Source organism: Platalea leucorodia (assembly GCF_965183815.1).
Source record: "Platalea leucorodia genome assembly, chromosome: 5".
NCBI classification, from domain to species: Eukaryota; Metazoa; Chordata; class Aves; order Pelecaniformes; family Threskiornithidae; genus Platalea; species Platalea leucorodia.
In genome coordinates, this window is record NC_138827.1 from 79986556 (window position 1) to 80001610 (window position 15055).

General features: G+C 36.9%; 1 protein-coding gene across 1 annotated transcript in view; it reads right to left on the reverse strand.

Annotated features, from left to right (window-relative positions):
* Positions 1-701: 701 nt before the first annotated feature.
* The window catches only part of UBR3 (ubiquitin protein ligase E3 component n-recognin 3), a 119370-nt gene continuing 105016 nt past the window's right edge, over positions 702-15055 (reverse strand). Inside the window, exons 34-40 of the mRNA XM_082313627.1 lie at positions 13182-13306; positions 9434-9541; positions 8831-8941; positions 7836-8012; positions 5929-6138; positions 4231-4370; positions 702-3650 (exon numbers count right to left, since the gene is read on the reverse strand). Coding sequence (XP_082169753.1) covers positions 3533-3650; positions 4231-4370; positions 5929-6138; positions 7836-8012; positions 8831-8941; positions 9434-9541; positions 13182-13306 — 989 coding nt within the window. The 3' untranslated portion in view covers positions 702-3532. The remainder of the gene's footprint in view (positions 3651-4230; positions 4371-5928; positions 6139-7835; positions 8013-8830; positions 8942-9433; positions 9542-13181; positions 13307-15055) is intronic.

Sequence of the window (15055 nt, forward strand, 5' to 3'; positions counted from 1 at the left end):
CGATAGATAGCAGCAGAAGAGGCAAGTTAAGCCACGAGGCCGTACCCGCAGCAGCTGGGGCTCTTCTCAGTGCAAGAGCACTTGCAGGCAAGCAACTGTCCACCTGAGAAGACAGGAGGGCTGGGGCTCGGGGCACTGTGCCCTACCACAAGGAGGCATTAATGTAGCGTGGCCTTCAGACCCGCGGTATGGATCTCACCGACTGCAGCCAGCAATCCGCGCAACACAAATTGTCCCGTAGAGCCAGCCTCCTCAGATTACACGCGCTCCCTTGTACCCCGCAGTTGCTAATTGAGAGCTGTGAACCTCCATACGCTGGGTCAGCTCATTCCTGTGGTTTTCTTACTTTGCAAACAGCATTTCATTCTTATCTAGGCTAATGCTCAGACAGGCTCCGTTCATCGCTACCCACACCTCTGAGAAAAGAAAGTGAAAAGCGGGACTGCAGAATCTGGGTTAGATGAAAATTACATCTAAATCATATCAAGATCAGCACAAAACTGTCTCCTCTGGCAGCTATACACACAGCACAAACTGATCTTACGGGATTCTGAAGAAAAGAATAACTTTTATTGGATGCTCCAGCAAAAGACCCTCTTTTTCAAGGAAAAATGTCATTTGGTTGTGAAATGCTGAGAGTTATGCAAGACTCCTGTTGCAGAGGTGATGAAAATATGCATTGAAAATTTCAGGCCACCACTAAAAAAACCACGCTATTATCCAAAGGTCAAAGTTAAAACAAGACTGTCGCACCAAATTTCTCAAAGGTCAAAAGAAAAGGAAAAATTTAATACATATATACATTCATCAAATTGAAGTAATAGTTATTCCAGAAACAGATTTTACAGAAGAGAAGATCAAGCACGGTTTTCCCAGAAGTACAGTTTCTCAACTCAGCATTTTAATTTTAGCAGTTTTCAGCAGCAACGCTGTCATAGCTGGCATAAAATTAAGCACAACTTTAAGTGGTACAGTTATGAGTAAAATAAAATAATCCAAATTACTAATACAAAATACATGACTGTGTAAGTAACAAAAAGAAAAAAAACCATACCAGATTTACTCTCTATGCAAAGTACTTTGCATGCATAAGCTTCTGACATTTAAATAACTGCCTGGCTAGCGGGTGGAATTCAGTAATAATTACATTTTGGATGACTGGGGTAGAGAGAAAAAATTTCACGAACACACAGGTTGACAGTAGACTTTTATTAACATATCTTACAATGTCAATTACTGTATTCCTAGTTTTATACTCTTCTGATGTGTTATAAAGATTGATTTAGATTCTACAGTAATGTACTGTACTTAAATGATCATTCATACAGGATATCACACCAGAACATTTGAGTAATACACGCACACACCACTCTAGTTTGGAGCTGTTATTTTTCAAGGTTAGCTTAATAAAGTAGGATTAAAAAAGTTATGGGGGAAATCAAAATTCTTGTTTAGCAGCATGCAAGGATATTCAAGTACAATTTTTCAACCAAGTGATTTTTTTTTGTTGTTTTTAAACTGACTGGTGACTAATTCACCAGTACTAAAATAAACACTATGAAATACCCAAATGTTAAAGTTAAGGCTAATAGTTTTACTTCACATCCATATGCACAACCAGAGAACATTCCATTTTAAATAAAACACAGTAATCAAATTCTGGATACATTATCTCTTGTAAATATAGCATTGGAGCTTCAAACTACAGATTACTCAAGTTCATGAGCCCTGTAATAATGTTATGCTGGAGATGTAAAGAATCTTTTCGCTCTTTAACCACACTTACAAAATGGCCTGATATTCGTAATGAGCAATGCAAAAATATTACAGGCAGAACTTATAATACAGTATCAAAAAAGTAATATTTTGGAAAAGACATAGCCATTTAGTTGGTGAAACAGAGTAATTCTAATCTTACAGGAAGTACTGTAATATTTTTGAAATATATATATATTTATATGTATGTATAAAAACCAGCATCCTTTATTGTGGGGTTTTTTGAATTGCAGGTATCCAGAAAAACTCATTGTATTTACTTACTTTTCCTTCTGTCCACTCTCCTTGATTGCTATACAGTCATTTTATTTCCCCTATACACTTTTCACTAGATAATGACTTCCACTGGGGAACTGTTTTCATTGTGTATGTGGTTTTATCATAAGACGTTCTTATTTTACACATATAAATTTTATTTTACACGCAAGCTATGAAAGTCAAAACTACCAGAACTGCTTGGTAGTACTGTACGAAATAGCCAACAAATGTCCAACACTTGTGAAAAACGTTAGTAGCAATATATTACATATCAGTATTTTAACTATAACCTTTCCTACCTACTTACACCGTGGGGTTTAGCCCAGTCATGCCTGTTTCATGAATTTTTCAGCCCTCTAAGCATAAACTGTTTTGGCATTCATCCAATGAGGCTGCACATGCATTGGTTGTTCATCTAGGCTATCTCTGTTGATTTTCTTTCCCCCTTCTAGGAAACCAAGCAGAAAGAACAGTGATTACTCTAAACAAATACAATATAGAGGAACCTCCTGAAATGACAGGAAAGACATAAAATTATGTTTCATTTGCAAAATAGCCTGCGCATTTCCAATCCAATCATTCTGAAGCATACATCTGGTTTGAAATGACAGGCAGGCTTATGGCTGTTATGCTGGTAACTGGGATCTGCTATGTTGGGCGCCATACAAATTATATACAGCCATTTCTGTATGTGTTATCACTAACAGTTTATTCAATTGATACAGAAAAAAAAAAATCTCCTTTCTGGAAAAGAAAGAAAAAAAAAAGAAAGAATGTGTGTTCTGGATTACATTAAGAACAATACGATACCTAATTTACAGCTATTTCACTTATTGATGGAGAAAAAAAATATGAAATTCCTGAGAATGCATAAGTTTTCAGTAATGCCTGAAATATTTCAATAGACCTCTCATGATAAGTGAAAAACTCTTTAAAATTCAACTTTCAGACCAATTGTTACCATGCAGTCTCACAATCGTTTTACAAATCCTGTCTAATTACAAACGCATATCAAGCAAAAACCTCAAACCAACACAAAAAAGGCAAAGAAATTTTATCCAACGTATTTAGTAGATGTAGTAGACATATACACTGTTTCAGCAAAAGTTGCTAAAAACTCAACTCCACGCAGAGAAAAATAAAAACCTGTCAGCTATCCCTGGAGCCTCTCAACAACTGTAAGTAAAATTTGTGCTTCTTAACAATAATGGGCTTTAAAAAACAAAAGAAAAATGGACTACTGAGTGCAATCAGATTGCTCACACCATGTTGAGGATTTAATTGCAAATTATTGTATCATTATTTAGTAGCAACAGCAGCTAATTTTGCAAAAATTTCACATGTTGACAAAGTTCCATTTCCCTTTTATGCCCATACCCCACTCCGCCCCGAGCCAAAGAGCTAAACTCCCATACAATTAAAGCTATTGTCAGTCAAGATGCATTCATTCATGGTAACAGCAATGATACGGTGTGTAGATGATGATGATGATGATGATTTACAAGCCATTGTAATGTGGCCCCCATCTTTTATTGATATGATCAAAAGTGTGAGACACCCACTGCTGCTCAAGCACTTTGTATCTTTCCTTGCATATGTAGAGAGGTTTACCACGCCTGTGGGGGGAGAAAAACAAACAGTTAATATGCCAAATAAATGCAAAACTGCTTCATTATATAATCAACACACGATACTTATACAACTTTTTTCCCAGGGGAAGCGTGCATTTTTACTGGTGAGGGGTTTTTGGCTTTGCTTTTAATAAGGTAACTGCTGGGACTTCCCTTCCTCCCTCTTGGACAGCAGAATCCAGAAAACATCTCTTGTTCTCTCGGGCATATGTAGCTTGGAAGCTACATTCCTTCCCTGCACTGGAATCCAAATGCATCGTTTGATTAAAAGCCAAATGACAACTTTGGGAAGAGAAGTGTTTCCCAATGCAACACTCTGAATCGACCATTGGGAATGGCAACATAGGAATCTGTCTGTTGGGAGCCTGCTGTTGTTTACACCACCTTTGGGCCAAAAACAAAAAAAAGAAAAGAAAAAAAAGTCAGTCCAACTTGCAGTAAATGGGGATTTTCCACTCAAGGAAAGTACAGATCTATTATTATCTGTTATTGCATGTACTGCATAACATAAAGTTGATCTACGCAGAGGAGCAACAATGAACCACACTTGTAATGAAAACATTACCTAAGGTCTCTGTCTTCTTCACCATGTGCATCTAGATAAACAGAACCCCAAAGGCAGAAACGATGACCTCGTATGATGATGATTACAGATGCATTGATCAAAAGAAATATTCCTGTCCCAGCTCCACAGTTTTGAGAATGCTGTAATATTATGGGGGTAGAAAGGGAAGAGTGCAAAGATTCTGTTAGTGTCTGTCAACTTTATAACAAAAAGGATTTTAAAAAATAGTAATTAGTTTTGCTTGAAATAAAACATACACACATTATTTACTAAGAAACAGCTTGGCAAAGGATGGCCTGCCCCAAAATTCTCCAGGCAAACTAGAATTCCATGTCTTATGCTGCCATAATAACACTTGCATACAAAAATGGTTCCCTAGTCAAAAAGGGAGGATATTCATTATAATCTAAAAACAGAATTACCTAACAAAAATGAGCAAAAATATTGTCGACAATATTTTGAATTTGTTGTTGTATAGAAAACTGTATGGCATGGCCAAATATTTTTCATAGATGGCAAGAATAAGAGAAAGTATTCAGAAAAACTTAATATTACCTATTTTACAATAGTCTCTATTGCTAAACATTTGCCTTCTCTATCCATGCTCACAGATCTAGTCTATGGCTCTACAAATCTAGTTTAAAAAAAAAAAACAAAAAAAACAAAAAAAATCTTTTTAATAATTCTTGCTTGCTTCAATATGCCATTCATCTCTATGAATGGCATGATGTGTATTAATCAATTTTAGCAATTAAAAAACATGCTCTTCCTACATAGTTTTATTACAATTAGAGGCTATAATCCCATCAACTATAATAAAATGTAATTAATTATATAGATTAAAAAAAAATTTTTTTTTTTAATAACTTCAGCAGAATGAGAGAGAAAGGTGAGTTCAAACTATTTCAAAAAGGTCCAAGATCCCTCTGAAATTTCTTTGGGTTTGAATTTATGCCCTGTGTGTAAATATCTCCCCAACAAACTCCCCTCATAGTTTTGTAAAGCCCGTGTAGTTCCAGCTTTCTAGTAACTGCTCTATGGTAAGAAACAGAACAGCTGTCAAAGCAAACCTTTATCGTAGACAGGGAAACAATACTAGATGCTGTCCAACTCAGGTTCCTGAAAGAACTTATAGATATGCTGACTAGAAAACTTTGCTGCTGAATTAAAGTTGAAGGCCTTAAAATGATGCTTATCTAGCTATAGTCTGTAGATCACTAGTAGATGGTCAGGTATATCAGAAAGTACTCTAGAAAAGGGAAAAAGAAACCCCCACACATTGATATTCTTATGTACACAGAAAGCAAGGAAACAAAACAGAGGAAAATTAAAATAACATACAATCAGAATGTAGACAAATTTCAATTGGTTATGAATCAAAACGATGTGTCAACATAACACACAATGGCTTTGTAAGAGTTTTCCAAACAGATGAAATAGGCTATGGGCTTAAAAAGGTGAATAAAATTGCTCTCTAGAATCCAGTCTAGGTCCATCTATCAGAAATAAGCACTAAACATTATTAGTGGGGGTCGGACTAGATGACCTTTAAAGGTCCCTTCCAACCCAAACTATTCTATGATTCTATGATTATATTAACACGTTTTGGAAAGAAAACCATCAAAACTGAGCAATGGAGGTAAAAACTATCCAGGAGTGTGAGAATCAATTACAGAATTTGAATTAACTCTCTCTTACCAGTACACATTCACAGTAACTCTGTTGTTTGCAGCATAGTCCTTTCAAGCATACAAAAGTACCGCACACTAGACAAACAGCAGGATCTTTAGGAACCTTGGTACAAACAGTACAAGTCTTTCTGTGATAATACTGAAAAATGGTATTATAATTCTCAGGCAACTGAAGGAGGCGTGGCAAGTCCCACTTAGGCTCCTGGATAAGCAAAGCCTGCAAATAAGATAAGAACAATATATCAGTTCTGCGCATTCATTTATGCATTTATATTTTCTAAGAGAAAAGAATACCAAAGACAGGAAGCATGCAGTTTAAAAATCTCTCACCTCTTCTGCATTGCACAGATTTAGAAGTCAAACGTCACCTTGCAATAGTCACCTGCCTCTGGCTGAACACCCTCTCCAACTGTCATCACATTTCATCTTTTGTAATGGGTGCAAAACGAGTGCTAGCCTTTTCCCAAGGACATTTTCTAAATGCAACACTTTTCAAGCACAAAAATCTTCATAGCTAAAACAAGAGGATTAAGACTGATCTAAAGGGAAGACTCACACTCACTACCCTAAGTTATTTTGGCAACATCAACACGTTGCTGCCAAACGGTGGCACTGACTACGAAAGCTGTCTCCTAGCTAAAATTTAGTCCAAAACTTTCAAAAACAGAACTGAAGTTAGGCTCTGTAAATGGTATTTGAAGACATCTGCCTGATTTCCAAAACTGTGTTGCACACGCAAATTTTGAAGGCAGTAGGAACTTAGCAGTACTCACAAATTTTTGGTAAGAGTCAGACACTACCTAAATACTGGTTTCAAACTTAGCTCTTCTCTTTCGCTCTTAAAAACAGTGCTCAATTTTATGTTTGTTGTTGTAGTTGGTTGGTTGTTTTTTGTTTTTTTTGTTTTTTTTTTTTTAAGACAGTAATGTGTTTTCCTTCAACCTACTAATTTTTACTGGGTTTATAATTGATGGGCATGGGGTCAAATGGCATCTTTCTTGCAAGGTGTACAATTTTTTGAAGAGGTGCATGACCTCAAAACCTAACTTGCAAAAAAAAAAAAAAAAAAAAAAAAAGGTGTGGGTGTGTGGAAATTGCATTTGTACCTGGTTCCTTTTTAATCTTCGAAAGGACGCCATCAGTTTCACTGCAGTCTCTCTCACATGCCTATCAGATTGGCAGCAACTGTATTTTGAGATTAATCTGAGTATTCAAATTTTCACTCACAATAGCCCAATTCATGCCTGCAAACATGCAAAGGCAGGTGCAGATCACATTGCAGAGTGAAGAATGCATCTGGCTTGCCTTTTTGACACCATAAACTTAGGAGAGGGGAACTTGAATGGTTGAGTTGCAACTTCTTCATAAAAACAATGCAATAATGTTGAAACATTTCCATTTCACAATTGATATTCCAATTGCACTGATTCAAGTCTTGGTATTGTTTCTTTAACCTTCAGAGAAGATGTACCATCTTTTATCAGTCAACTATTAAACAGCTTTTATCCTTTTGATCTTTTTCAGTATTGCAGCTGAAGATGTTCAAAAATATCAATAATGTCTAACAGGCAAGAAAAACTTCTGGTATTTTCTTAAAAGACAAAGTTTCAGTTACCTGCCCTTGATAGGCTTCAGGTGCAGAAGATATGGGTGCACCTAGTATCATCTAAGGATAGTGTTTCTATTTTCTGTCTCCAGCAATCATATAAAAAACAGATAGGTTTTCTTATTCCTGTTTTAAGCAATCCAACCCACATCCACTAACTAATATTTCTGATGACAATTTCTCTCTCATTTACAAGTCAGGTTCTCAGATCCTTATCCAAAACCGTAGTGTACGTGCATAGTGAATCAAGCAATAAATACCTGCTTCCACGTCAGTGCTATTTTGGAAGAAGTAATTTTGCTACATACCTTCACTTGATCTGGATGTCTGTCTGCAAACGAAGCCAATTCTGAGCACCACTGTGATATCATGTCAAACGCTGGCACTGGCCAATCGAGACAAGAGGCACTGGTGAACTGATGAGCCGACTGAAAAGATGGCAATAGACCCAGGCAGCTTGCAAGAACTGTGAATTCTTCATCTTCCTTTTAGGTATGAAACCAGAGAGGTTTAGATTAATACCTACACTCTGAATTTTTAAATGGTTTATTAAAAATGTATCTATTACAATGAAAAAGTAAAGACGTTCTAGTACGATGATGCTAATAGTCATGTTCAGAGACACAGAAAAGCTTCCATTTTTTCCAGATTACCTCAAAATGGATTCTCAAAATACGAGAAAAATGGTCAGAAAAAACAAAAAGCCCAACCGAAACCCCCACAAAACCACAAATCCAAAAAACACAAACAAAAAAAGAAAAACCCAAACTCCCCAACAATTTTCTTCCTGTTTAGCACCCCAGACTGGCTTGTAGCTGTTTTAGAGATGAGATGATTTTGAGGCAAGGAAACAAGGGAGCTGACCTGCAGCAAACTCTACTTAAATCAGTCATGGAACTTAAACATAATTGTCTGCTGATGCAATGTCTCTCAGAATAAAGTCCAAGTATTAACAGGCATCAAGCAAAATCAGGACTGAATTCCAGTCTGTGTGGAAATTATGCCATCTCTGCAAATGCCGGACAAGTTTTAAAAGTATGTTTTTTATGAGACAGGCATCTACGACCTGGTAAAATAAGCACGTATTTGCTGAATTTTAAGAATACAGTACCATTTTTCAGGGAAACTGCCTTGAAAAGAAATTAATAGAAGACAAACAATGCTGCAGAGCAATGCTATAAAATATGATTTTAAAAAAAAGAAATCTTAGGAGAGAAAATACATACCATAAAAAGACACCTTAAAAGTCTAAATTTTGATCTCTAGCTTTTAAATGGAAACATTTGAGTGTCTCAGTCTGTACCTGGCAACTAGGTAAATCCCCTCCAAAAAGATGGTGTTGAAGAAGGCTTGTGATCCTGAGGAAAGGCAGGCAGAACTGCTGCAGATAGCACTCTACAGAATCAGGGTTTACCTATGGGGGAAAGAAGCAATTACTCGATTCTGCCCCAGATAAGCGGTCTCCTATGTAAGAAACTCCAAATGTTTTTTAAGCATACTATATAAACCACTGCATCAAACATACATTCCAAAGGCCAGCATTTCACTAATAATCTGAAAGAACTCTACAGGCTTTCTCTCCCCCTTGACAAATGTTTTTTCTACTTAAATATTCAGTTTTCCAAGTTTCTGAAAGTTCTTTCATACATATGATTAAAAACCACAATTACAAGAAGTATTTGTCAATAACTTTCTCAGCACAGCACTGGCCATATATGATATTAGTAAAAGAAAGATTTGCACAGGCAAACTGGCCCAAAGGGATGTGCTTTGATCTAGCAAATAGAGTTGTACTGTAGTCTTTAGCAAGATCAGAGAAAAATCATTATAACAATGAGACTGAAAAACTTAAATAAGAGACAGAAAGGGGACATGCTGGATAAATTCTCAAGAGATTTGCCAATACCACCGTTAATTCTTCAGTCTCTCCTTCTTCATATATCTTCCCCTTAGACAGCTCACTAATCACATGACCCAGCAATACTTCCCAAGATTTTTCTCCGCTGGATGTATTCTGCAAATAAGAAAGAAAGAAATCCAAAATGCACTGGTCATGAAAAGGAGAAAAAGTTCCTGTAAAAGTAACAGCGATGAAGTACATTTCCTTTTGATCAACATATGAATTTTGACCTACAAAAATACACACTGTTTAAAGAAAAAAAAAAAGAAAATATAATTCTACAGAAGGGGAATGTATTTAACTCAGAGTGAAATGTGAATTGCTACTTCAATTACATAGGTTCTAAACTGAGTGTTCTATGTTGCATTTCCCTTGTTTTTTCTGTGAGTATATAAATGCTTACTTTCACTTTACGGATACATTGTGTTTTGACAGAATTTGAATTCTAATACAACTAATTTAAAAAAAAAAAAAAAGTAATTTTCTAAAGTGTACCAACCAGAATGAGTTACAAAACACTTGCTATGTATTTTAAGTTGAAATGAGTCTATCGGAAAATGGACAGTTGTGTTTACAATCAACAATTTCTACTACAGATGAGAAAAAATACTTTGTGGAAAGAATAAATAGCCACTTAGCTTTGTGCCACAGCATTTACATTTAAAGGCAACGATTAAAGAAAGCCATCAGAAATAGAAAGCAGTATTCCCATAAATACTTTTCTTCTAAATCATAATAAATTCTACCCAGGAAAAACATGATTGGATGTGAATTCTGAGCTCTGTTAGTATCTCATCAACATAACAAACAATGAGGGAGTGGAACGTTACCTGGGATTCTTTAAAGAAATTCCAAAGCAACTAGGTGAGATTAAATACATAAAGACTTCAGTACCTAACAATGTATATAATTCATCAGTTGGGTTTTTTTAGTGCATTTTGACATCAATTATAATTATTAATTTTAGATGGGGTCTTCACTTTTCAGCATCGGGAAGGCAGACTTGCTGCTTATGCTCATAGTCTAAGAACCAGAAGGCAACACAGATTTAAATCGGCAGTTAGGACAAACCTTTTGCCTGCATTATTCCTGGAAGTTTACTCCACAAGCATTTACAGTGTGCTTCTTATGACACCATAAGGCACCTCGCAAAGATAATGAGAGTGAAGTTGGGAATCAAAAGTAGAATATTCACCTCTCAGCCCTGCTGAGAAATTAAACTCTTAATGTTGTTTGATCATTTGGCATGAGTAGAGAGGAAAGACTTCAGCTCGTGTTTAATGTCTGGAATACGAAACTGAAATAGATTCACTTGGCATTATCCACAGATAAAAGTTAAGCAAGGTGTGATCTGTGTAGTGATCCCGGGATGAAAATGTCAATATCGGAACATAAGAAGCCAGCCTGAACCATACATTTTAAAACATTTTGGCCTCAAGAAACTTTAAAGAAAGAACTTGGATTCCTAAACTAAAACCCAGCTTCCCTTGTGACATGCAAAGAGAAAGAATTCATCTGAGGAGTATGGCTAGGTTCAAGAAGAGAATGGTTGCCAAAGGGCTGGGAGAGAGGAACAGGGACCTGTGCGATTACCGCTGGCCAGTGCTCAGAGGTCTCTCGCACACATGTAGGGTCCCGGCAGCAACATTATGCAGGAGGAGGCGCAGGAAACTGGAAAGACATCTGGGGAAGGGCAAACTTGCACGTGGGACTTTTGCAAAGCCTCTGCACTTGGGGTGGACTGTCACTGGGGTGGGATGGAAGCCAAGAAGCAAGTAAGTGTGGGAGCCCCTGAAGGCCTGAGGATCATGCGGAGATCACCCTAAGCACATACTGCCAAGCTGCTGCCAGAGGTTGGACCTTTGTACACAGATGATCTACACAAGACAGACAAGAGGAAGGAGGAGGACGTTTTCAAGGCAGAGAGAGATGCTGTCAGTACAGCGTTTAGGCAGCAGGGAGCAGTGTTCATATCTACCTCCTACCTCTTTTGCTCTCCCACTTGGAAAACTGTCAGCTTTCAATGGGCTTCTCACAGGAGAAAAGCCAAAATTCTCAAACTGACAGAAGTTAATCTGTTGTGTTATTTGAATTACACCAAACCACAACATCCATTCACAGTAACGTACTGTTTAATGTGCTATTTCCCACTTGGCTTTATCATCCATCAAAGACAAGCACACTAGTGAAAATTCCACTAAAATGGACTGTCTTTAATATCAAGAGAGATGGCAACTTCATAAATCCATTATCTGAGCCATTATCATAATTTGCAAGCCTCAGGTACAAAGTGTTTTATGTGAAGCAAATGCTTTCACGTGCTTCTATGAGAAAACATCTTAGTAGTAATAGGTAGCGAGCCCACCTACCACATGCCCTAAGTCTATTTTCATACAATAAAATCTCTCACTGTAGACAGAAAATTAAGCATGTTTACATGTTAATATGTTTACAAACATATGTTAACATATGTTAATATGTTTACAAACATATTTCAGATAAACTCCAACCTCTGCTACTAACAAAAAGGCAGTCCACGTTTATCATATGGACTGTGAAAGAATATAAGCTGATAAAACTTTAATCTATTTATATGCTTTCTACCACAAACTTTAAACTGCAAAAGTATCTGTCACTTGGGGAATCACTTAAGTACACAGAAAAATGGGGGGAAAAAAAACCCTCACCAGCAACAATCTCAAGCAAATGTTCTTGAAATTCTAAGAAAATGACAATATATTGAAAGAAGGGGGTGGAGAGGGAGCTAACAAAATGCAGCACTGCCCAGTGATCTCAAATGCTCAGTGCAAGTCCAGAAATAAAAAAAAAATCCTGCATAGTAGCAGTTTGGCCAGCAGGCAATTTGTCTTTACTACCTTGGAGCTGTGACTGACCAGTATGACCAATCTAACTTATATGTGAAAAGCAGGTCATGCTTCTCAGGGTGCATTTCATTTCACAGCCAACATAATCTAAGGCCCAGCTGTTGTATAAAGGGGTATTCCTGCTCCCATTTCCTCTCCTGGCCCCAACACTTCCATCCTTTCCCTTGCTCTGGCACTGGCACTCTTCTGACCTTCTGGGGAATCAATCCACGGAGCACAAAACTTACTGAAGGATTAAATGAATGCCAGTGCCGGGAACTGTGTCTTTTGGTGGCAACTGGCATTCAATCAGCTGAACTGAAATAGCAAGATGCACCTTCACTTTACTTGTAAATACTCTCAAAAGGCAACGAAACGATAGTGAAATACCTACCTGCCTAGTCTACAAATTTCCTTCTCTGCCTCTTCATCACATGGGCACTCTAGACCACATATTAAGAGAAATTTGTATGGCTAGCCACAAATAGCATGAACAAATAAGAAAAAGACAGAGGTTTTTTCCCCACCAGCAAGCTTGCCTTCTTTTCCTGCAAAGGAGTGCACCACATCAACCCATGGTTTACCTAGGAAGGCTTCAATTTCACAGGAAGGAAAGCTGCATTTACTCGATACCATTGCGACAAACTCAAGACTGAAACTATAGAGATACAGCCTCAAATCCGAAACTCACTTCTGGAACTAGATATTCGTTGTGAAGCTTTTAAGTCTCATCACATACCAAAACCTGCAAAAATTGCACACGCAGAAACAAAATACTGGATTTTTGTGAAGCAGAAACAAATTATGATATGCAAAGCAGAAGTATCTGTTACATTCCTACCAGAAATACATAAGCAAAATTTCATAAATGTTTTAATAAATTAACCAACCTTTTTGAGTGCTCCTGACTCTTTCCATGCCATCCTATCTTCAGCACTGCATTTAACAGAAAGTGCTGCCAAGGCTTGAGTATACAATAAAGTGAACAGCACTTTTATAATGCAGGTGAAGTGTTCTGTAAAACAAAGAAAGTCATTTTTAAACACTTGATATTTTTAGCAAATATACTGATTACAGAGTCTCTAGTTATGGAAATGATGCTTCTCAAATGAGAAGCAAGCGCTATACAAAAAGTACGAACCCCCAAAACATACAAGCCAACATAAATATATTTATTGGCTTTCAAAAATGACTTGGCAGCTGTAGTAAATGGAACAAGTACAGGGCAAGTAATTTTCCACTGCTCCATATGTTCGTCTTAATCCTGATCAGCAGTGACTTCCTCCTACGGACCTGGGGATATTACAAAATTCTATTTCATCCAAACGTTACATCAAGTTCAGCTACTGATTACTCATAGCTACAACTAATCGGGTGATGTAGATGTAAGCAAATGCATATCCTACCATCTCTTCTGGCAAGGATTAAGCCATCTGGGGTAAGCTACATTCACACAAATACTGGAAAAGTTAAGTTCCCAAAGAAATCACTGCAAGAAGGACATTTAGCATACATCGGTTTCTATCCCTTCACTTCCAGACACAGATCCAGCTATACAAGACTTGCTACAAATCACTCTTTAGTGAGTACCTATTTACTGGACCTCATGTGAATACAGAAGGAGGACAAAAGACATACTGTCATTTTAGAATTTACCTTCTTTTGAAAGATCATTATTTGTTTACAATTTTTCATAATATTTAAAGGACTATTATCTCCTACATATAGGCTGCAGGAGAAAGGCTTTGAAGCTAGCAACACAGGCAAAATAAGACTTCCTAAAATCGGAACAGGAAAAAGGGTGAATATGGTCATCCTCTGAAATGAAGATATGGTAGCAGTCCTTTTTTCTCTTTTTATTTTAGGTTGTATTTCCCATCCCAAATAATCTGATTTTTTTTAAATCTAGGCAGATCAAAGAAGTTTCTATCGTCACTTACATCATTCCTTAAGCACAAACATTAATATATATCTAAAACAATGTATACAAAAATGAGGGTTTTCAAAAGTCCTCTCAGGCTTTGAAGTCAAGCAAAACAATTTCATTTACATAAGCACCTCACAAAAATTGGGTTAAATTTATTCCTTATTCCCAAAGGATTTAAACAAGCTTTGTAAGTGAAAATGAAAAGGAGGTAAGGGAGATGAAACTCCTTGCTTCTCCTTTCTTGTATCTAATATCAAAACCCACCAAAAACAAACATAGCCAGGACTTGAGTACATAATTAAATTTGTGAAACAACAATTGCTTTTTTTACTTAACAAATGTTTACAAATCAATGCAGATATGGATTTTGAAACTTTTTAATGTCACTGAGTATATACAATAAGAACAATTTAAGCACCTAAATGATCATTTGTAACTATGTAATTAGAAGTGTACTTTTTTCCGTATTATCTTCCTATGGACCTTACGTTAAACATAACAATGAACACTACTATACTTCATCTGCCCCATTCTACAGCAGGCAGCATTATAATGATGTTTCCTCTCCACATTATTATAATGCTAAATTGTAGGACAATTCACCAGATCCCTCTAGGCCGTACTTCTTTCCTCTTCCGAAACCTCCACTTTCTTAGCAATCCTCCTCCTGAGGTATAATAGCAGGCAAGCTTTCAGCAAATTTTCTGGGACTTAGATCTACAAGATTGAACCACGCGCACTCACGGAATTGTAAAAATTGCCTCTTTGGCCCGAGCTACAGTCTATAATTGTAGCTAGAACTGAACTCAAGTACTGGCATCTATCTCCATCAATAGC